Source organism: Papio anubis, chromosome 19, assembly GCF_008728515.1.
Source record: "Papio anubis isolate 15944 chromosome 19, Panubis1.0, whole genome shotgun sequence".
In the NCBI taxonomy this organism is placed as follows: Eukaryota; Metazoa; Chordata; class Mammalia; order Primates; family Cercopithecidae; genus Papio; species Papio anubis.
The window spans coordinates 37957227-37981428 of record NC_044994.1 but is presented as its reverse complement, the minus strand read 5'-3'; the positions used below and the strand labels follow the sequence as shown (position 1 = coordinate 37981428).

Sequence of the window (24202 nt, the reverse complement as noted above, 5' to 3'; positions counted from 1 at the left end):
TCCCAAGTAGCTGGGATTACAGGCATGCGCCGCCACACTTGGCTAATTTTGTATTTTTTGTAAAGACGGAGTTTCACTGTGTTGGTCAGGCTGGTCTTGAACTCCTGACCTCAAGTGATTCATCTGCCTCGGCCTCCTAAATTGTTAGGATTACAGACGTGAGCCACCATGCCCGGCCATATCCATAATTGTTGTCTTGGTTTTTGTGAGGATGGTTTGAGTTGATATTGTACTTATATGTGTACACACACACATGCACACATTGTAGTGGTTAGAACAGTCCCTGGCGCAGACTGGGTGGTTTGTATTTGCTGTTATTCTTAGCCATCCTTGAGGTGTTTATGACTAAAGCATATTAGAAAAATCGTAGTGTGATTTAAGAATCTTTCTTTCCTTGAGAGCCAATGGTTTTTCTACTTTCTTAATGTAATGAAGCTGATTAATAAATAAAACGATTCCTGCTTACATGCAGACTTGGCATTTGGCTGTTTATGTCCGAGATGCCCTTTGGGACTCTGTCTGTGCAAATGCTGTGGAAGCTCTTCTACCTCATGCACCAGGTGGAGAGCGAGAACCTGCAGCAGCTCTCCTCCTCCCTGCAGCCCGCCCAGTGCAAGCAGCAGCTCCAAGGTACGGCCCCATCGAGCAGTCGGTGTTCTGCTCTCCCTATCTTTTTGTGCTTCTCTTCAGGGCTTAATTTTTACTTTTAGAGGGACTAAGAGAAAATGTTTTGCTCTACTTACGTATTCAAGGGTAATGATTTTGAAATTCAACAGACTGCTTCACAGTTTTGATGTATTAAACAGCAACTAGCATATCTGAAATCAAAATTTGATTAGTCCCAAACAGTATGCCAATACACACAGTATTCTAACTTTTAGGAAGCACTTTTTTTTTTTTGCATTTGTGTGTGAAATTATTCTAGTTGGCAGTTGTATTAACAGATATGTATTAATTGTCTAGAAATTTGTTAAGGCTTTGTGCCCAGCCGTTCCTCTAATATCTTTCTTTTATTGCTGTTTTTTTTAAAGTTGTATTGTTTTTATGAACTAAAGATATAGACAGGTGTACTTTAAAAATTAATTTTGGTGAAAACTTAAGTTTTTGTGTCATACCACCTCTAAACTATAGAATATTTATTTGTTTTTATTTATTTATTTATTTTGAGACAGGGTCTCACTCTGTCATCCAGGCTGGAGTGCAGTGGTGTGCTCTTGGCTCACTGCAACCTCCGCCTCCTGGGTTCAAGTGATTCTAGTGCCTCAGCCTTCTAAGTAGCTGGACTTACAGGTCCACACCACCACACCTGGCTAATTTTTGTATTTTTAGTAGAGACCTGGTTTCATCTTGTTGCCCAGACTGGTCTTGAACTCCTGACCTCAGGCCCACCTTGGTCTCCCAAGGTGCTGTGATTACAGGTGTGAGTCACCGTGCCTGGCCAGGACATTTACTTATCACAAAAATTACAATGTTCAAAATGAAAAACGCTATTTAATTAGATGTATATTGTAGTGATTTTAAAAAACTACCCTATACATTAAAAAATGATGGACAATATACTGAAATACAAGATTAAAAAGAAACACAAAAGATAATTCTATTTTCCAAATGTTTTTTCCTTCACAACAGGAAGTAAAGACTGTTTTCCAAATTTTTAAATGTCTGTATCACTTAAAAGAAAACCATATACTTTAAAAATTATTGAGCCTCTACTGTTTGCAAAGTAGTTTGTGCAGACATTCATGATTTATTTTTTTATTTCCATTTCTTTTTTTGAGATGGAGCCTTGCCCCAGCTGGAGTGCAGTGGCGCAGTCTCGGCTCACTGCAACCTCCGTCTCCTGGGCTCAAGTGATTCTCCTGCCTCAGCCTCCTGAGTAGCTGGGATTACAGGTGCGCACCACCATGCCCAGCTAATTTTTATATTTTAGTAGAGACAGTTTTTCTCCATGCTGGCCAGGCTGGTCTTGAACTCCTGACCTCAAGTGATCCACATGCCTTGGCCTCCCGAAATGCTGGGATTATAGGCATGAGCCACCACACTCAGCCTCCATTTCTATCTCTCTAGATTGATGTCTTTATTCTTCTGTTTCTGTTTTTTTCTTTTCTGGGGCTCTGCATGCATCCCCTTTTGTCTCTTGTTTTTCTTTTTATCTTTTTAGTGGTAGCTCTGGACTCCTTTACATTGTTCTGTTTTGTAAAATGCTTCTCTGCTGTCCTGGGGGCAGTGCTTCTATTAGACTGTTGCCGTGGTTGGACCTGGGCTTACGAGTGAGCTAGGTGAGAGGTCTCACAGCCATTGTCTGTCCTCTGGCGGCTATTTCTGTGGTTGAAATAGCTAACACAGAAGCAGACATTTCCTTCGGAAGTGCTGGGATGGTCAGCAGCACTTCTTTTTATACCTGAATCCTGGGTGGGTCTCCTTTGTAGTGTCATCTCCCTTCATTGCGGACTTACTCTCTGCCAGGCTCTGTGTTACCATGTGGCAGATGGAGCCGATATTGAACAGCTCAGCTCTGTAGTGGATGTGATTCCAGACCCTGAAGCGGCAGTACCAGCCTTGCCTTGCCCTGGAGCTTTGGATCCTGCTGCTGGAGTTCTCTGTCTGGACTCCAGGCTCCCATGGCACGTTTATCTTTATCTCCCTTAGGGCCTGTATCACCTGACACGGGAGCTAGTGGCACAGTAGAGAAGTTTCATCTGCCTTATTACATTCTAAGCTTGAGATTGGAGTCTTTGCACTGATCTCCTGCTCTAATTGGCTGTTTTTTCATCTTCTCCTTTGCTTAATCTTTTATAAACCAATTTTGTTAGGAGGCTTGGTTTTTATTGTTTGTGGAAGAATAAGGCTTCCTAACATATTTTACCTTCCTAACTTTTTATATTTAATAATTGCCAGAAGTGCTTATTCTTTATAACCAGTTCTTATTTATCTGTGGTAATGGGGGTAGGGTGAGCTTGGAATCAGTTTCCAAGGAACACATTTTAACTAGTTTTAACATTTCCTAACTAACACATTTCTCAGCAGTGATTGTTAAAAACCGGTCTGTTTTAATTTGGCTTCTTTTTGTTTATTTCTAGTCTGATCAACATTCTGACTACTAGTAAAGTGTCGCCATAAGCAAATTCGATGATAAATAAATGTAGAAATATTTTGTCCTTATAGTTAATATTTTAAAAGCTAATTAGAAAGTTATTTCACTTTCCCATTGTTTTTTCTATAGAATTATTTAAAATATAATGCCTTTTCCTTGATTTGTACCTTGAATATTGTAAGTTTGAATGATAATTCTTTTTTTTTCTTTTTAAATATCCTTTCACAATGTAAGTTAGAATGATCATGCCAATTTTCATTATTCTGAGAATGTTCTGTGTAATAATTTCCACTCTAAATCCAATTTGGAGATGGAAAATGAAAATTGGTTTGGTAAATGTCCTGGAGTTATTTTGAAAATGCAGGAAATTTGGTGAGCTATCTTGGTTTCTCAAATGTGTAAATGTGAACGAAATTATTGGCTTGTTGTCTTCTTACTGTGAAAAGTTCCATCAAGGATATGTATAGAAATATATATATTTATATATATATATATTTATTTATTTATTTTATTTATTTATTTTTTAAATTTTTTAAATTTTTTTGAAACAGTGTCTTGCTCTGTTGCCCAGGCGGGAGTGCAGTGGCATGATCTTGGCTCATTGCAACCTCCATCTCCCAGGTTCAAGTGAGTCTCCTGCATCAGCTTCCTGAGTAGCTGGGACTACTGGCATGTGCTACCACGCCCAGCTAATTTTTGTATTTTTAGTAGAAGTGGGGCTTTACCATGTTGGCCAGGCTGGCCTCAAACTCCTGACCTCAAGTGATTTGCCTGCCTTCGGCCTCTGAAAGTGCTGGGATTACGAGTGTGAGCCACAGAACCTGGCCAAGGACATATATTTTTTCAATGGGCTTTTTTTTCCTTTCCACTGTACAACTTTGCATCTAGTTTACTGTCATGTATATTTGTGAATATTGCCTTCTAATGGCAGAATTTAGTATTGCTTACACAACATCCTTTGCGATATAGGCAAAACACATCACATTTATTATATTGTTTATGACATTCATTAGTATTTCAGTTACGGTTATAACTAATTTCTTGCCCCCAGTTTTTCTTTATAAGCAAATCTCTTTTTTTGGAATGCCCTATTTGTGCCAAGTAGTTTGCTAGTATTAGCAGTTTTCATTAGTCAGGTCTTTGTTTGTCTGATGGTTACCAAGTAGCTTCAAGTGTGCCTTTGAAGTTGGCAGTACTGCCTTTGAAGGTGACTGCCTAGTGACAGCAGCAGTGCTTTGCAGTTAACAAAGCACGTCACCAGTGACATGCTGTTTAATCTTCTTCTTAAATAACCTTTTGAGACAGATGTGCAAACTGAAGCTTAGAGATGTTAAATGTCTCTTGTGAGGTTACATTATGTTTAGAGTTCATTGGAATTTCAGAGGCCATCTGGTCCAGCCTCATTCCTGATGCCTGTAGAAATCTATTTTGGAACAAAGAAAGAACTTTTGTATCTTTAAATATTCCTAAATCTTTTTCTCTGGAAGAGTGATTAAAAGATGTAAATTTATTCTTTCCCCACTTTACTTTTCTTGATATGAACTTGCAGACCCAGAACATTTCACCAACTTTGAGAAGTGTCTTTCTTCTATGAATAGCTCAGAAGAGATTTGCCTTCTGACTACCTTTGCTCAGATGGCTCAGGCCAGAAGAACCAATGTGGACGAAGACTTCATAAAAATTATTGTTCTGGAGATATATGAGGTTAGAATATGAAGTTTTAGAAATTAGCTAAAAAATGTTTTCTTTTGGATTGTCCATCTGTTGATTTTTTGGGGGGGATTTGTTTTACAAACTGTGACTTATTTAGCTACTGTCTACACTTTTGAGAAGGGATGGAGAATCAGTGGAACATTATTTTGCTACAGGGGTTATTGGAAATGTGAATTATATCCATTCCCCAGTACTTATTATCTTTTGAAATTTGTTGCACCAGTTTCAGTAAGGAAGAGACAGTGTGATACAGCCTGACACTTACAGTTTTTATGCTGTATGTTTCCCTCACCCCACCCCTTCAGCTAAACTCTTCCACTCCAGCTAGTAGCAGAAACCTAGCTTCCCAGCCAGTTTAAATGAGATGGTGGGAAGAATATTGAACCTGGAGTTAGGATACGTGTGTTTTAACTCTGCTATTAATTGACCATCTCACATCAAAAAAGATAACGTATAACCCCAGGCTTCATTTTCCTCATCTATAATATGAAATTACAGGCTAGGATGAGATCCTTGCATTCTACATCTTTTCAGTAAGCCATCCATGAGGGTGAAGGGGAGTGAAATTTTGACCCCTGAGCATCTAGGGACTAGCCCAAGGTGGTTACCAAAACGTTCATTGGAGTTTTTTGTATATTTTAAAAGCCCTGCACATTTTACACTTTAAACTCTTGTATATCTGTTGCTCTGCATACAAAATATGTCCTCCAAACTATTCAAGTGTACTCAAGTAAAATTATGTTTGAAGATGATTATTTGGGTTTTATTATCTTCCCCTAATAATCCATTTGAGAATGACAAACCTGGATGTTCTTTCCGGGATCAAATACTTGATTCAGCGATTCCTATACCTGTACTTCATAACTATGCATAAAGTTAAGATCTTGATGGATCTGGAATTCAGACTGTCTTTGATCTGAAAAACTTGGGAAGACAAGACATGTTTTCACATACATTAAGTGACATTCTCAAGATCTGTTGCTAAAGTAATATTTATGCTCTTGAGTAAAGTTTCCAGTGTTTTGTCTAGGAGTCACAATAAAAATTACATTCTATATTACATTCTGATCCTTTGTGTGTATGTACAGTTGAAGCAATACTTAATCTACCTGTGAAGCACTATTACATTTTTCCATTTTATTTTATTCTCTATGTTATTTTTCTGTTTATTCCATTGTGTTAAAAAATACCATTGGCATTAATGGATTGTAACATAGACTTTGAAAGACTTAATTCAAAACAAGTTGGTAAACATTAATGTTTTAGAAGACCTTGTAGTTAGGGATCTTATTTTGTAGGGGAAGCTAGGCATTTCCATGAAATACATTCTGATTTTCACCATTGTAGTGATTTCCTCAAATTTAGAAAAGTTTTGAAACTGCAGGAACCGTTTTATTATTACCGACAAACTTTGGGATATGCTTTTTGAATCCACACTTGAAGTCATTGTTATAAAAAGTTGCCATTCTCTTATATTCCTCTCCCTCCACCTTTCAGCCTCAGAGTAGACAGTTGCCTATATGAAGTTTTAACATTTTTTGGAACATAGTGTCAACTAAGGCTCAATATAAGATTCTTTCTGCTTTGCTTGAAAAAACTATATAAGGGTGTTTTGACTGATAATTGATATTAAAAGTGCCATCTTCTTCCCCCTGTTCCCTATTTAGGTATCTTATGTCACCCTGTCTACCAGAGAGACTTTTTCAAAGGTTGGTCGAGAGCTTTTAGGGACCATCACAGCTGTTCATCCTGAGATAATTTCTGTTCTTTTGGATAGAGTTCAAGAGACCATTGACCAGGTTGGAATGGTAAGAGCACTGATTTTGTTTGTTTTGTTTTTTTAAATCTTGGAGTAATGGAACATTGGCAAAAATAGGAAGATTCTTGGGAATGATCTTGTCACTGCGGGTATAAACAGGATGAAAGGAACTAACATTTACTGTGCCGGCCTCTGTGTCATTCACTCTGCCAACTTGGGATTAGCTGCTGCTTATAAAAAGATGTGATTGTTTCTCTCAAATCTCAAGGTTGACCTGTTCACCTCCTTCAATAACATATTTTTACTTTACTTATGACCTATAGTTAATTAACAGTTTTATTTCATAATTTGTTTGGCTTTCATAGTTTTTATATTTTGTACCTGGAATAAACAACTGACAAAGAAGGTCCTATTTAAAGTCAGTCAAAAGCAAAATAAATAGTATGTAGTAATAAGTTGAGGAGGACACAGATTTAATTTGTTTCTGTCATTTTGCAATCTTCATGTAGTTTTTCAAATGTTTTCTTGAGATGTAATTCACATACCATACAATTACCTATTTAAAGTGTGTAAGTCAGTGGTTTTTAGTCTATTCACAGATATGTGAAACTCTCAACACAGTCAATTTTAGAGCATTTTCATCACCTCAGAAAGCAACCCCATAGGCTTCAGCTATCACTCTTTTTTTTTTTTGAGATGGAGTTTCGCTCTTGTTGCCCAGGCTGGAGTGCAGTGGCTCAATCTTGGCTCGCTGCAACCTCTGCCTCCCAAGTTCAAGTGATTCTCCTGTCTTAGCCTCTCAAGTAGCTGGGATTGCAGGTGCCCGCCACCATGCCCAGCTAATTTTTTTGTATTTTTAATAGAGATGGAATTTCACTGCAGAGACCAGCTCGGGGAGACCCTAACCCAGCAGCACTAGAGGAATTAGAAACATGCACACAGAAATATAGAGTTGTGAAGTGGGAAATCAGGGGTCTCACAGCCTTCAGAGCTGAGAGCCCCGAACAGAAATTTACCCACGTATTTATTAACAGCAAACCAGTCATTAGCATTGTTCCTATAGATACTAAATTTACTAAAAGTATCCCTGATGGGAAATAAAGGGATGGACTGAATTAAAGGAATAGGTTGGGCTAGTTAACTGCAGCAGGGGCACGTCCTTAAGGCACAGATCGCTCATGCTATTGTTTGTGGCTTAAGAATGCCTTTAAGCGGTTTTCCATCCTGGGCGGGCCAGGTGTTCCTTGCCCTCATTCCCCTAAACCCACAACCTTCCAGTGTGGGCGTTAGGGCCATTATGAACATGTTACAGTGCTGCAGAGATTTTGTTTATGGCCAGTTTTGGGGCAAGTTTATGGCTGGATTTTGGGGGGCTTGCTCCCAACATTTCACCATGTTGGTCAGGCTGGTCTTGAACTCCTGACTTCAGGTGATCTACCCGCCTCAGTCTCCCAAAGTGCTGGGATTACAGGCATGAGCCACTGTGCCTGGCCCAACTATTACTCTTACTCTTCTATCTCCTTCAGCTCTAAGCAACTTTCTTAGGTTAGGGTCCTAAGCAACTTTCATAGATTAGGGCCCTAAACCCTAATCTAATGTCTGTCTCTAGATTTTTTTCCTATTTCAGACATTTCATATTAATGGAACTATGTAATATGTGGTCTTTGTGACTGCTTTATTTCACCTAGCATGATACCCTCAAGGTTCATCAATGTTGTAGTATGTGTCAGCATTTACTTCATTTTTAAGCCTGTATGATAATTCCTTGGTGCACGCATGCGTGTGTGTGTGTGTGTCTGTGTGTGTGTATAACTTTTTGTTTATCCATTCATTCGTTGATGGGGACTTGGGTTGCTTCTGCCTTTTGACTATTGTGAATAATGTTTCTATGAATGTGGATATAAAAACATCTCTTTCAGGCCTTGCTTTCGGTTCTTTCGGGCATATTCTCAGAAGTAGAATTGCTGGATTATGTCATAATTCTATTTTTAATCTTTTGAGGAGCCATCATACTGTTTTCCATAGTGGTGGTACATGGTACATTTTCCTTTTAAGAAAAACATTGTATGCTACTGCAAGATGATTATATTGAGATAAAAAGCTTTTCATATACAGTTCAATACAGTAGGAAGTTTTCTGTTGCTTCTTCTTGAGTGATTAGTGGATGAATTCCGGAGAAATGTACAGTGGATCATATGATTCTTTCAGTTTGAGCTCATGACATTTTTCTCAAGTGTTTTTCTTGTTTTTAGCTCCTTTTTTTTTTTCTCCCGAGACAGAGTCTTGCTCTATCTCCAGGCTGGAGTGCAGTGGTGCAATCTTGGCTCACTGCAACCCCTGCCTCTTGGGGTCAAGCGATTATCCTGCCTCCCGAGTAGCTGGGATTACAGGTACGCACCACCACGCCTGGCTAATTTTTAGTAGAGATGAGGTTTCACCATGTTGGCCAGGCTGATCTCGAACTCCTGACTTCGTGATCCACCCACCTTGGCCTCCCAAAGTGCTGGGATTACAGGTGTGAGCCACCACGCCCGGCCTACATTTATTTTTTAAATTTGGCCATAATACTTCTAGTAGTAAATTTGCTCACAAATTTGCTTAACTTTAAGTGTGAAAATTGAAACCACAATGTTTCAGTGTAAGTTGCCTACACTCCTGGTTTATACATGTGGTTCCATTGTGCTCTATGAACTTGTGAGGTTTTTAGAGGAAGTTGTTTAAGCCCCCATGCTTTCAGAGGGATATGATGGCCTTGAATATTTTCACAGTGACCTTGGGCTAATCTGGAATCAGACCCTAGCTCCAGAATCTGAGAATGAGCTGTGGCTGGGGGCTCTGAACTTTCAGTGACACACTTGGAGTATGAGGATAACTTTCTGTTCTAGAGGCCTAGCATGAGGCACATCCTGTGTAGAGATTGCTGTGGGTTAGGATAAGTGTTGATAAGGACAAAACCTTTTGGGAGATCCCAGAGTATAAAACTCAGAGATTTATTTGGTGACAACCTGCAAATTGATGCTTTATTTTTCTTTTGGCCTACTGTATAATTTCAAAAATTGGCCCACTTCAGAGGATACATTCTATATTTGATAGTGAAATCCATGCATCTTTCCTTTAACCTCTTCAAGTAAAGTTAGTGATACTTTTACTTTCGGTGAAAGCATAAATATATTTTAAAACGTATTATGTGAATCCTATTTTATTGAGAACTCTCACTGGAATTCTTAATTGGATTCTTCTAATTGTTATGCCTTTAATTTTTTTTTTCTTGCCTTAGTACATTGACTCTAGGCCCTTTATTATAGTGTTGAATAGAATTAGTGAGAATGGACATTCTTGCTTGATTTCCTATCAAAAGTGCATTATATTAGGCTGAGGAAGTATCTTTCTATTTCCAGTTTGCTGAGTTTTCTTCATGAATGAGTATTCAAGTGGTTTTTCCACATTCATATGAGATAATCTTATGATTTTTTTCCTTCATTCTCTTACGTTGATGAGTTACACTGACCAGTTTTCTAATGTTAAACTGCCATTGTGTGTTTCTGGAATAAAAAACACTTGATCATCATCAGGTATTATTCTTTTGAGGTATTGGTAGATTCAATTTGACAATATTTTGTTGACAGTTTTTACATATGTTCATGAGGGATGTTGCTCTGTCATTTGATTTCTTGTTATGTCTTTATTAGGTTTGGTTTTAGGGCTATGTTAGCTTCATAACATGAGTTGGAAAGCATTTCTCCTCCTCTGTTTTTTGAAAGAGTTTTTGCATAATTACTATTAATTCCTCTTTGACTTTTTGATGGAATTTACCGGTGAAATCATCTGGGTCTGGAGTTTTCTTTGTGGGAAGTCTTTTGATCATACATTGGATTTTTTCTTTTCTTTTCTTCTTCTTTTTTCTTTTTTCTTTTTTTTTGACAGACACTCACTCTGTTGTCCAGGCTGCAGTGCAGTGGCACAATCTTGGCTCACTGCAACCTCTCCCTCCCAGATTCAAGCAATTCTCCTGCCTCAACCTCCTGAGTAGCTGGGATTACAGGCACATGCCACCATGCCCAGCTAATTATTGTATTTTTAATAGAGACAGGATTTTACCATGTCGACTAGGCTTGTCTTGAACTCCTGATCTCAGGTGAGCCACCTGCCTCAGCCTCCCAAAGTGCTGGGATTACAGGCGTGAGCCACCATGCCTGGCCAACACAGTGGATTTCTTTTTTTTTTTTTTTTTAGACAGAGTCTTGCTCAGTCACCCAGGCTGGAATGTGGTGGCAATCTTGTCTCACTGCAACCTCTGCCTCCTGCATTCAAGTGATTCTCCTGCCTCAGCCTCCCCAGTAGCTGGGATTACAGGCACACACCACCACTCCCGGCTGATTTTGTATTTTTCGTAGAGACGGGGTTTCACCATGTTGGCCAGACTGGTCTCAAACTCCTGACCTCAAGTGATCTGCCTGCCTCGGCTTCCCAAAGTGCTGGGATTACAGGCATGAGCCACTGTGCCTATCAACGATTGGATTTCTTTAACAGATAAGGGACTATTCAAGTTTTTATTTTTTCCTGAGTCAGTTTTGGTAAGATATGTTTTTAAAGGGGTTTTTCCCATTTCATCTGACTTGTTGAATGTATTGACATAGAGTTGTTTATAGTAGTCTCTTGTTATTCTTTTAATGTCTCTTGGGGTCTTTTCTGATAGCTTCACTTTCATTCTTGATGTACAGATATATGCCATGCCATTATTTTACATAACTAGGCTAGATGCTTTTCCGGACAGATCTCATTGCTGTACTTGATTGTTCTAGCACTACTGTTTTGCTCTTCCTGTCAGATACTTGCAGCGTACAGTAGGACTTTTCTGTTTTTGAAATTTTCATTTTACCATTTTATTTGAAAGATCCAAGACCTATATTAATGAATCCTCATGAAAATGTAATTAAGTAAACACACACAGAAGAATCTAAAAAGGAAAGGAATGGTTTCTTTAAAATTCACTCTTTCTACTATTTTTTTTTTTTAATTTTGTTTTGGGTAATGGGATCATTTTTACCTCAGACCTCAGCATCACACAGTAGGTAACACCTGCACATGTACCTTATGAATATAAAAGTTGAAATTCTATTTAAAAATTTTGTTTTGGCTTCAGTTTGGAACAGTGCAGGAACCTGATAAATGCCAATATCTAGACCTGGGTTGTTTGATATGGTGCTGCTAGACACATGTGGCTATAGATGGAGCCCTTGAAAAGTGGCTAGTCCAAGTTGAAATGTTCTCTAACTGTAAAATATTCACTGAGGTTTGAAGACTTTGTATTAACAAAAGAATGTAACACATCTCAATTCTATCTAATAGTTACAGGTTGAAATGATAATATTTTGGACAGTTGATTAAATAAAATACATTATTAAAATTAATTTTACTTGTTTCTTTTGGCTTTTAAAAATGTGGCTGTTAGAAAAATCGAAATTGCACATATGACTTGCATTGTTTTTCCGTTGTACAGCACTATTCTAGACATCGTAAAATGAATTGTTCTTCTGATCAGTCTCCCTTAAAGCAAACTTTATTAACTGAACTCAGATTTTTCTTTTTTTTTTGAGATGGAATCTCACTCTGTCGCACAGGCTGGAGTATAGCAGCACAATCTCAGCTCACTGTAACCTCCACCTCCTGGGCTCAAGTGATTCTCCTGCCTCAGCCTCCTGAGTAGCTGGGGCTACAGGCACATGCTATCACACCTGGCTAATTTTTGTATTTTTAGTAGAGATGGGGTTTCACCATGTTGGCCAGGCTGGTCTCAAACTCCGGATCTCAGGTGATCTGTCTGCCTGGGCCTCCCAAAGTGCTGGGATTACAGGCATGAACCATCATGCCTGGCCCAGATTTATCTTAATTTGCATACTCGGATATGTTGTTTTAAAAGTAGTGCTGTAGACTTTTTGTAAATAGGATTTAAAAACTTTTTATTGTGGATTATTTCAAATACATATAAAAGTAATGAGAATAGTATGGTATAATGACCTATCATCAAGTTTTAACAGTAACCATCAACTCTTGGTCTCTTGGTTGATCTTGTTTCATCTTACCACCCTCCCACTCACCCCACCCCCGGCCTAGATGGCTTGGAAGCCAATAGAGTATCTTTTTAAATGCCGTAGAATGAATAATTACTTAAAGTGCTAAATTCTTTTGCAAAGTGAATAACTGTCCCCTGATTTATCATGATTTTAAAAATGTGCATTAGCATGGTGGTTTACCTAAACTGAAGCATACCGATTTGGATATTTAAAAAAGATTGATCTTTACAAAGGATTACAAAATGTGCTTTTGATGTGTCATCAATTTTAATACCCACTTGATTTGGTTGTCCGTGATTTCCATTTCATTTGTCTAAAAATTAAACAAAACCCCAGTTCCTTTTGGAGAAAATTTTTTATAAGCAGTTTAATCATATAATACTGTAGTAATATAGCATTGTTCTAAGTCTTTATTTTAATGACTATTGTTTTCTTTTTAATAAGGTTTCTCTATACTTGTTTAAAGAATTGCCTTTGTATCTTTGGCAACCTTCTGCATCTGAGATAGCGGTGATTCGGGATTGGTTGTTGAATTACAACCTGACAGTGGTGAAGAATAAACTGGCCTGTGTTATTCTTGAAGGACTGAATTGGGGATTTACTAAACAGGTATGTGTTCAAACCATTCCCTGGAGACTGGAGGTTGTACATGCATCTGTTTCAAAGAAGGATTTTCTCAAAACACTAACATTTTTGAGTACCATTTGCAAGGTCTACAAATTCTTTTAGCTATGTCAGAATTTAGGATTTTCTCTTTAATTCTCTTTTGCAGAATGAGCAACTATTAAATGAAGATAAATTGTTCCACATTGAAAATTCTTCCCTTTTTCCTTATTCATGTGTATGTGTTTTTATTTTTTATTTTTATTTTTTTGAGACAGAGTCTTGCCCTGTCACCCAGGCTGGAGTGCAGTGGCACGATCTTGGTTCACTGCAACCTCCGCCTCCCAGGTTCAAGCGATTCTCCTGCATCAGCCTTCCAAGTAGCTGGGATTACAGGTGCATGCCACCACGCCTGACTAATTTTTGTATTTTTTAGTAGAGACAGGGTTTCGCCATGTTGGCCAGGCTGGTCTCGAACTCCTGACCTCAAGTGATCCGCCTTGCCTTGGCTTCCCAAAGTGCTGGGATTACAGGCATGATCCACCGTGCCCGGCTGTATCTGTTGTTTTGTCTCTGGCTACTTTAGTTTCTCTTAATTGCCTCTTCTGCCTCTGGTTCCTTTTTCTCCTGTAATTTGTCTTGCATGTCATTGTCAGAGTTGTTTTCTGAAACACTGTGCATTGGGTAACAGTCTGAGCTCTAAGCCAGCCTGCTTGGGTTCTAATCTCAGCTCTGCCATCTTCTGGCTGTGTGACTCTGAGCAAGTTTCCTAAACTCTTTGGGCCTTGGTTGCTTATTTCTAAACATTCATGTTAATGAGTATACCTCAATATCTCACAGGGTTGTTTTTTGTTTTGTTTTGAGATGGAGTCTCACTATGCTGCCCAGGCTGGCCTCGAACTCCTGGGCTTAAGAGAGCCTTCTGCCGAGTACCTGGGATTACAGGCGTGTGCCAGTGCGCACAGAGTTGTTGTAAGGATTAAACAAACGAGGAAATGCAAGATGTTTAGGATGATTCTTGCCACACATTAAGTACTCAGTAGTGTGGTTATTATTAAGGGTTTGCTATGTAGCATGTATCTTCAGAGATACATTTCAAGTGGTATTCACTGTTACAAAACCTTCCCTGCCTCTTTACCTTGGACCTTATTTGTTAGCTCCTCCATCAAAAGATTAACATTTAAAAGAGAAAGTGGTGGAAAACTCAGCCCTTTACACCTATTTGACAGATTTTGTTCTGAGCAAGTCATTTAGTCCTGGAAGCCATCTTGCATCTGGACAGCATGATATCTGTTGTGCAGATAAGGAAACTGAAGCCTGGGAGCTTTTCTGCTGAGGTGTCCTTGACCACCTGGGACTGCCCATAGATTCATCTGGGCCCTCTCTCATTGACATGCTTGTAGGCAAGAGCTACAGGGAGCTGTTTTCCACCTTCACATTCTCTGGCTTGTGAACAGAATCACCCAGGCTCTCCTCTCGAAGAGCTGCATGAGAGTCTTCCCACGCCTTTGTTAGAGTTAGGAAAGTCATCTTTCTGAAAGGTTTAAGGAATGTATTTTTTCAGATTGCAAAGGAAGATAGAGTAAGAAATTTGATAGGCAACTTCAGGCGCCAGAAGGAATATTTTACCTGTGTTGCTGAGTGTCTTATTTAACTAATGATAGAACAGGAAAAGGGAATGTAGACATAATTTATTAAATATCTTTCTTTTTTTTTTTTTTGAGTCAGAATCTCACTCTGTAACCCAGTGGCACGATCTTGGCTCACTGCAACCGCTGCCTCCTGGGTTCAATCAATTTTGCTGCTTCAGGCTCCCAAGTAGCTGGAACTACAGGCATGCACCACCACACTTGGCTAATTTTTGTATTTTTAGTAGAGACAAGGTTTCACCATGTTGGTCAGGCTGGTCTCGAACTCCTGACCTCAAGTTATCTGTCTGTCTTGGCTTCCCAAAGTGCTAGGATTACAGGCATAAGCCATCACGCCCAGACGGTTTATTAAATATTTTTCTGTTTAATTAACTAAGCATCTGCCTGGTTCGTGGCATTGCCCTTGACCTGAAGTGTTTGTAGAGATTCTTGGGTGGAATGGGGTATGACATTCAAAGATAACCTTTTTTGGCTGGAGTAGAGGTTAAGTCAGGTTCAAACCTATCTAGGTCCAGTGTTACGGCCCTTGACAGTTTTTTGCCTATTCTCATTTTATAGCTTCATTGTGTGGGATGTGATTTTTGGAACATTTAGCTTCTGCATCGAAAATCCTTTTTTACTATTCTGTCTAATGTTTTGATCCAAAGTTACACAAACAAAACAAAACCAAGGTTCTATGTTTGTGACTATTTTTCTCTTTAAAAGGGTACCCTTCATCTGGATCAAGCAGTTCATGCTGAAGTGGCTTTAATGGTTCTTGAAGCTTACCAGAAGTACCTTGCACAGAAGCCATATGCTGGGATTCTTTCTGAAAGTATGAAGCAGGTATTTCTTTCTCTTCTGTATTGGAAACATGAATCTTTATCTTCCCAAGACATTTAGAAATAAAGATGATAAACTTATACTATTGACCATTAGGTATCCTAAGAACATTTCTGGCAATTTAAGATGTTATAATTGACTTCTATGGTTTGATAAAGATTCTTCTTTAAAAAATAGCCTTTATATAACTATTCTAATGTTACAGAATTTGAGTTGAACTACAGTGGTGTATTACAGCTTGGTTGTACTGGCTCTGGAGAACTGAGTTAAATTTTTAGGAACTTTGCAAGCCAGGTTATTAAACTATTGGTAGCTTAAAATTGACCAGGGTGGGAATTTTTACACCACCAAAATTGGCAAGTGCTATAAATGAGACCTCCGTCTGATGGTTAAACTTATTTATCAGCACACTATTCATTGAGTATCAACTTTTATGTCACTTTTCTTTTACGTGAGCTAAGATCAGGTTCACAGAGTGACTAGTAAGTAAGCAGAAGTTGCGAGTGAGAAATTGCTTTGATGTAGTGCAATAAACATTAATTGGAGACCAGCAAGTAGAATATTCCTCTCTTTTGAGGGCATTGTTGGTCACAAAAGGAGATGAGTGTAGGAGCTTACTGATTTAATTTGTGTGTGACTAATATGGCTTAAAATAAATAATTGTTTTAGGTTTCATATTTGGCCAGTATTGTTCGATATGGAGAGACGCCCGAGACCTCATTTAACCAATGGGCCTGGAATTTAATCTTGAGGCTAAAACTGCACAAAAACGATTATGGAATACAGCAGAATTGTCCAGCTGTTCCCTTCTCCATCACTGTGCCTGACATGACAGAGTCACCCACGTTTCATCCTCTCTTGAAGGCTGTGAAAGCGGGCATGCCCATTGGCTGTTATCTAGCCTTATCTATGACAGCTGTGGGCCACAGGTACAGTGTTGGGCTGAACCACTAGGGTTACTGAACCTTATAGATAGTTCTAGAATTTTATCTTCCATATCCCAAGTTCTGAGGCCTCTGTCAAACCTATTGAGGAGTAATTAGGGCCAAATAATAATCCTTGATTAACAGCTTATCAAGGGGAGATGCTGCCCAAATTCACATACTTCAGATTTGTACAAGCAAGTCACCTTGTTACGTTATGAAGAAAGTTCAGCTTGTCTCCTGGAGTGCAGTGTTCATGTCAGCAGTAGATTCATACTCTCTTCCTCAGAATTGTGATCAAATAAAAATAATTGATCACCTGTAGTAAAATTTTTGAAAAATTGATGGCAGCCCAACTCAGGCTTCTTTTTTTTTTTTTTTTTTTTTAATTTTACTTTAAGTTCTAGGGTACATGTGCACAACATGCAGGTTTGTTACATAGGTATACATGTGCCATGTTGGTTTGCTGCACCCATTAACTCGTCGTTTACGTTAGGTATTTCTCCTAATGCTATCCCTCCTTCCTCCACCCACCACACGATAGGCTCCAGTGTGTGATGTTTCGCATCCTGTGTCCAAGTGTTCTCACTGTTCAGTTCCCACCTATGAGTGAGAACATGCGGTGTTCGGTTTTCTTAACTAGAGGTCCCCTTAACTGTCTAGAAGAATGAAATGCCTGACCAGGTCATATGCCTCTCTGATATGAGCCCATAGCTGTCTGTATGTCTTCCACTGGAGCATTTATCACACTATATCATAGTTAATCTGTTTAATTTTCTCGGAGATTCAGTTATATATAACTTCTATGAGAGAAGTGCCCAGGAACGGCATTTGTCTTGTGTTACCGTTTTATCCCTAGTGATGAAGACTATATCTGCTGCAGTAAATAACTGAATGCATGAATGACTTCTCAGTTGGTTAAACATCCTTTTCTTTAAAGATTCTTTTCTTATGCATTAGTTTTTTTCTAGTCTATTCATTTGTCTTCAGACTCTTTGACCTCTGCTTTCTGATTCTTGTAGTTTAGACTCACCGTAACTCTTTTTAGCATCCTCATTTCAACATCTTGTTCCACATTAAGTGTAATTTCAGTAGGATACCAGTTGCAATCAGCTGTAGTCTTCAGCCTTGTTCTGTGAAGTAGGAGAGATACAGAATTGTTTGATAGCTTCCCTTGGGTTGTTGACAGTTTAGTTGAGATAATAGACAAATCAATCAGCAGTACTATAGAATATAATTGCAGGCTGGATGATATGTGGAGAACAGTGGTTCTCAACTTCTACTGTTCTTTAGATTTACTTTTGGAGCCTTTTAAAAATCCCAGTGCAGGGAAAAGGGTGAGAATCCTGGCCTAAATGGGCTGGGGGCCAGTTCTCTAGGTATCTCTAATGTACACCCTGGATTGAGAACTACTTAGAAGCTGAGCAGAAAGAATGTAAAGGAAGGAGAGATCAGTAGAGTGGGATACCTTCGTGGAAGAGCTGAGTTTTGGAAAGGAGTCTTAAATTAGACAAGACGTCTGTCGTAGTTTGGATGTTTGTCCCGCTAAACCTCATATTGACATTTGATCCCCATTGTTGGAGATGGGACCTAATAGGAGGTGTTTGGGTCTTGAGGGCTGATCCCTCATGAATGGCTTAGTGCCATCCTCTCAGTAATGAATGAGTTCTTGACTTAGTTCCCATGAGAACTGGTTGTTAAAAAGAGCCTGGCACCCCGCCTCCTCCTTACTTGCTATCTCACCATGTGATCTCTGAACTTGCCAGCTCCTGTTGGCCTTCTGCCATGTGTGGAAGCAGCCTGAGGCTCTCACCAGACACCCAGTCTTCCAGCCAACAGAATTATGACTCAAATAAACCTTTTTTTCTTTATTAATTGCCCAGTCTCAGGTATTCCTTTATAGCAGTGCAACATGGACTAAGACAACATCCTAGGCTAATGAGCAGAGTGATGTTGTGTTCCTCTTACAGTTACTTAGTGCCCACAGTTTGTTGAAGATTCAGCTCAAGGGCCATTTCCTGCCACGTGCAGCTCCTGTACATTCTGAACAGCACACTCACTGTGTTTTATTGTCATTGTATTCTCCCCCACTCCTCATGGACTGTTTGCTCTATTAAGGTAGGGACATTATCTTGTTCAATTGTGTATCTCCAGATCTTATACTTAGTAGGTATTCAACAAATGCTGGTGGGTTGAATGAATGTGGAAAGGAGAGTCAGGTGTCTGAGTGGGTAAGGGGAGAGGTGGGGAAATGATGAGGAAACACTTCTCAGTGATGCCTGTGATCCATATTGGAGAATGGAGGTGATCAGGCGTTTGGGCCAAATTATGGAGATATTTGAAAGCCAAGTAAAAGAAGGTAGAATTGATTTAGAAAAGAGGAGACCTGATAAGGGTCCTTAGGAAGACACTCTTTATATTGTTTCCAGTAGCTCTAGTGTTATTAACAGTTTCTGTACTTTGGGTTTCCCATCTCTAAAATGGGAGTAATAATAACATCACACTTCCTTTATGAGGCTTAAGTGAGTCAGAACACATGTAACGTGTCTAGAACAGTGTCTAACGTGATTCTCTTGAGTGCAGTTATCTGAACTTAGGTGTTTTATGATTTCTTGAATTTCTTGTATCCACTCTGGGATCATAGCTCTTTATTCACTGATACTGCTGTGGACTCTCTCTAAAGATAATTTTTGATTTGTGCTGATTACTAAATCTTGAATGGGAGTGAGAATGAGAATGAGCATTTCCTCTCGGGGCTGATCTCTCGTGTAAAACTCCATGGTGGGCATTTGGGATTAGGTGTACTAGAATACAGAAGTAACTTAAAACAATCTTAGGTATGGGCAGAGTAGGCAGGGACATAAGTTGTGTGTGAATATAATATTATGGACATTGCAGAGAAGAGTAGTCAGAAATTCACCCAGAATATTTCCCATCATAAAATCATCGATTTTTTTCTGTTTATTTTCATCCATCATTTTTCCTTTGATCTTTTAAAAAAGTATGTATAATTTTATATCCTTAGTTTTTCACTTTAATATTTTAAGTAGTTTCCTTGTGGCATAACCTTTGCACAATTACTTTATTTTTTGAAATGATTTTTTCCCCCAGAATTAAAGCGGTTATAACCAAACTGCAGAATTAGGAAAGTGGAGAAAAAGCCACTCGCTTCTGCCACTGTTGTACAATGACTATTTTGTTGTGACATTGTCCCTGTATTCCCCTCCACAAATAACTTTCTTTACTGGTGGTTATGATCACGAGTATAAAATTTTATGTTTTATTCCCTAGTATCTTGATAGCAGAAGTGTTTTTCCACATTGCCTTTGGTCATCATGTGTATTATTTTAAAATGATGCAATAGTATTTCCAATTGAAAGGATTTTTCTAAAATTTCCTTAAGTTATTTTCTACCTCTGAGTTTTAGAGTTAAAAATAAACCTGAAAAGCACCTCTTTACATGGATCGTATTTTATATTTTTTTCCATATTTGAGATTATTTTTTAAGGATAGATTCTTTGAAGTGAGGCAGAGAATAATAAACGTTTTATGCCAAATTGGTTTTAGCAGAATTTTGTAGTTTATGCAGGTCGAGTATCCCTAATCTGAAAACCTAAACTTTGAAATGCTCCAAAATCTGAAACTTTGAATTCTGACATTGCACTCAAAGAAAGTGTTCATTGGAGCATTTTGGAGTTTGGACTTTTGGATTAGGGATGCTCAGCTTATAAGTATGATTCGAGTGTTCCAAAATCTAAGACAGCACTTTTGGTCTCAAGCATTTCAGATAAGGGATAGTCAACCTGTACTGACAGATTGAGCTCACTTTTGAGTCTCCTCTTTGCTGTGACACCTTGTGGGAATATCCAGACAAGGAGAGCCCCTGTGGTTCTCTTAGGAGAAGCTCTGTTTGAGAAACAAAATATGGTAGTGGAGGGTGCTTTGGATTAGAAATGTGCAAACTGAGTTCTCATTTTGACCTTACCCTAGGAAATTATGTGAATTTGGGCATGATACTTCACCTTCCTCATCCATAAAATGAAAATACAGATTAACTTTTAAGTTCCTTTGCAATTCTAGAATTTCTGTGTGAAGATTGGGGTCTAGTATTTCTGTGTGAAGATTGGGTATAAAACATGTGCTGGAGACCTGAGATAACCCAAGGTATTGAAGGCTCATAACTCATTGGAAGAACAGAATTTTATGAACCAGCTACCTTGTATATTCATTGCCTTTCTCTTTTTCCATAGCATTGAGAAGTTCTGTGCAGAAGGCATCCCACTGTTGGGAGTTCTGGTCCAGTCAAGACATTTGAGAACAGTGGTCCATGTCCTGGATAAGATTCTACCTTTATTTTACCCTTGCCAGTATTACCTTCTGAAGAATGAGCAGTAAGTGTGTTCCATTTGTGGCAGGAGACACTCTTAAACAGTCCAGCAAGTACAAATGACTGTGTCTTCTGATTTCTTAAGTAAAATAAAGGGAATGCTATTTCCACAGTGTATTATGGGGCAAAAATATTCTGCACCCCAGTTTAGAATGCAGGATGATGAACAGTGATTCTAATAATGACTCCAGTTTTATTACCATGAAAGATATTTTTCCTTTTCATTTATTATAACTTTGAATTGCTTATTAAAGCTTATAAAGTATATGAAGGAGCAGTTTTTTCCCTGAGATTCTGGGAATCGTGCTTCTGATATTGAGCGGCAAATGGCTTTGCTGTTGTAACAATAGAAAAGATTGTTTTTAATTGTTTACGGTGCGTATAGTGCAGTGTTGCCAACAGATAAGATGCGTAGGATGGTGGGAAGAGAACAACCTGTCTAGGGAGTAGAGAGTAAAGCATCTGACTGGGGCCTCATGGAGAGTGATGAAAGGGGAGGTGAGGCCTCACCCCATGTGGAGGAGCCCTGTTCGGTGGGGACATGAAGTACATCCAAAGGCACAAGGGGAGCATTATTGTTTTCCTGTTGTGTGTCTTTTCAAGCAGTATGTCTCCAACTTGGCCAAAAGAGCTTATTAAATATGGATTCCCAGGTTTCTCCCCTGGGGATTTTACTTTAGTAGGAATGGGTTAGGTCCAGGGAACTACTCACCCAACCCCTCAACCCCTTTTTAAGAATCGGCACCCTGGGCATGAGGCAAGTTTGGAAACTGAATGGTTTGGAAACATCTCTGCCTTTATTCGTGGAGGTGGGGAGTGAGGAGGGGAGAGTGGTGCCTTTGGGTCTTTCCCGTAATGCTGTTTAACTTGCATGTGTTTGTGTCGTGGATCTGTTCTTACACCTCTGTGGGTAGATAGAATTCTTTTTAACCCATGTTAAATGTGAAAACTTTATTCTTCTAGAGTCCCTTCTTAAATAGTGCTTTGGTCAAAAAATGGGACCAATTTAGGAATTTTTTGTTTCCTCGTAAGTAATTAGCTGGGGAAAATTCCGTTGACTCCTGATTGGAAGGTAAAGTGCATCCTCCTGTGTGCTTGGCAGGTTTTTGTCACACCTCCTCTTGTTCCTACACTTGGACAGCGGTGTCCCTCAGGGTGTCACACAACAGGTCACCCACAAGGTGGCACAGCACTTGACAGGAGCCAGCCATGGGGACAATGTGAAACTTCTCAACAGCATGATCCAGGTGAGGGCCCTTGCAAGCCCCTAAACACACTTCTAGTGTTAGCACGCTTATGTTTTAGTCATTTCAGATCACTTGGCTCAGTGTGCTTTTGGCCAAGAAAGGCAGTAGATTTGGGCTTTGTAGTGGAGGTAAATATTATTTTATTGCTATTTAAAAAACGAGAGGCTGGTTGTTATCTTTCCCATCACATGAGCCTTTTCTCCACAGGCACACATATCTGTAAGCACTCAGCCCAATGAAGTGGGCCCCGTTGCTGTGTTGGAGTTCTGGGTTCAGGCTCTCATAAGCCAGCATCTCTGGTACCGAGAACAACCTATCCTCTTCCTCATGGACCACTTGTGTAAAGCAGCTTTTCAGCTGATGCAGGAAGACTGCATACAGAAATTACTCTACCAGCAACATAAGGTAAAAAACCTGTTAGAAAATTTACCTTTCAGTGATTGGCTAGATATAGTAGTTTGTTGTTGTTTTTTTGAGACAGAGTTTCGCTCTTGTTGCTCAGGCTGGAGTGCAATGGCACGATCACAGCTCACTGCAACCTCCGCCTCTTGGGTTCAAGCGATTCTCCTGCCTCAGCCTCCTGAGTAGCTGGGATTACAGGTGTGACCCACCACACCCAGCTAATTTTTGTATTTTTAGTAGAGACTGGGTTTCACCATGTTGGTCAGGCTAGTCTTGAACTCCTGACCTCAGGTGACCTGCCCACCTCGGCCTCCCAAAGTTCTGGGATTACAGGTGTGAGCCACCGTGGCTGGCCTAAGTATAGTAGCTTTCTAAAAAGATTCCCCCAAATACAGTTTTTAGATTTGGCTGTAATGCTCTACCTTGGACTATTGCTGCTGGTGGACACATCCTTGAAATCTCTGTCTTATCAGAATCTTGTATTGTAGTAAGACAGTTGCTGATACTCTTGTAAAGGTCATTGATAAGATTTTTCTTAAAGCCTCCTCTCTCTGCTCCACATCTCCCGGTGTAGAATGCCTTGGGTTACCATTGTGACCGGAGTCTGCTCTCATCTTTGGTGAACTGGATTGTGGCAGGCAACATCACTCCTTCCTTTGTGGAGGGCTTGGCCACACCTACTCAGGTAGGAAACTGACTGAGAGGACCATTTGTTATCTTTGTGAACTTTAATCTCATGATCATCCTTGCAAAGAAATTACTAATAGTCTAAATTAACTTTTATTTAGCCCTTATTCTAGTATAAGTATACTTTTTCATTTAATCTTTGTAGTAGCCCTTTGCTGAGGTTGTGCTGTTGCCATTCCTGTTTTACAGAGGAGTTAACTGAGTGTTTTTTTTTTTTTTTTTTTTTTTTGAGACGGAGTTTCATTCTTGTTGCCCAGGCTGGAGTCCAGTGGCGCGATCTTGGCTCACTGCAACTTCTGCCTCTTGGGTTCAAGCTATTCTCCTGCCTTAGCCTCCCAAGTAGCTAGGATTACAGGCATGCGCCACCATGCCCAGCGCATTGTATTTTTAGTAGTCGGGGTTTCTCCATGTTGGTCAGTCTGGTCTCAAACTCCTGACCTCAGGTGATCTGCCCGTCTTGGCCTCCCAAAGTGCTGGGATTACAGATGTGAGCCACTGCGTGCAGCATGAGGTTTTTTTTTTGTTTGTTTGTTTTTTAAATTAAAAAACATTTTTGGAGACCAGGCCTTACTTTGTTGCGCAGGCTAGTCTCAATCTCCTCTTGTTAAGTCATTCTCCTGCTCCCAGCCTCCCTAGTATTTGGGGACTACAGGCACACTACTGTGCCTAGCTATAACTGAGGTTCAGTGGAATTAAGGGCTATCTCAGGAATAGACAACTCTTAATCAGACTCCAGCCAGCTGACTGTAGAGACTGCCCAGCAGCACTGCAGAGAGCTTTAGAGTAGGCACTGGAGCCAGACAGCCTGGGTTTCAATCTGGGTTCTGCTGTTTGTTAGCTCT

The 24202-nt window shown here is 39.5% G+C and overlaps 1 protein-coding gene and 1 long non-coding RNA gene across 4 annotated transcripts in view; one reads left to right on the top strand and one right to left on the bottom strand.

The window, feature by feature from the left end:
- The window catches only part of EPG5 (ectopic P-granules autophagy protein 5 homolog), a 124893-nt gene that overhangs the window by 32285 nt on the left and 68406 nt on the right, over nt 1-24202 (top strand). For all 3 annotated transcript variants that reach the window (XM_031658803.1, XM_031658804.1, XM_031658805.1), the window contains exons 11-20: nt 473-630; nt 4644-4798; nt 6475-6615; nt 13085-13249; nt 15598-15717; nt 16384-16643; nt 20888-21028; nt 22127-22271; nt 22479-22676; nt 23248-23358. In XM_031658803.1, coding sequence (XP_031514663.1) covers nt 473-630; nt 4644-4798; nt 6475-6615; nt 13085-13249; nt 15598-15717; nt 16384-16643; nt 20888-21028; nt 22127-22271; nt 22479-22676; nt 23248-23358 — 1594 coding nt within the window. The remainder of the gene's footprint in view (nt 1-472; nt 631-4643; nt 4799-6474; nt 6616-13084; nt 13250-15597; nt 15718-16383; nt 16644-20887; nt 21029-22126; nt 22272-22478; nt 22677-23247; nt 23359-24202) is intronic.
- The window catches only part of LOC116271475, a 74064-nt gene that overhangs the window by 14755 nt on the left and 35107 nt on the right, over nt 1-24202 (bottom strand). Inside the window, exons 3-4 of the long non-coding RNA XR_004180064.1 lie at nt 17671-17770; nt 5611-5731 (exon numbers count right to left, since the gene is read on the bottom strand). This is a non-coding gene — a long non-coding RNA (uncharacterized LOC116271475). The remainder of the gene's footprint in view (nt 1-5610; nt 5732-17670; nt 17771-24202) is intronic.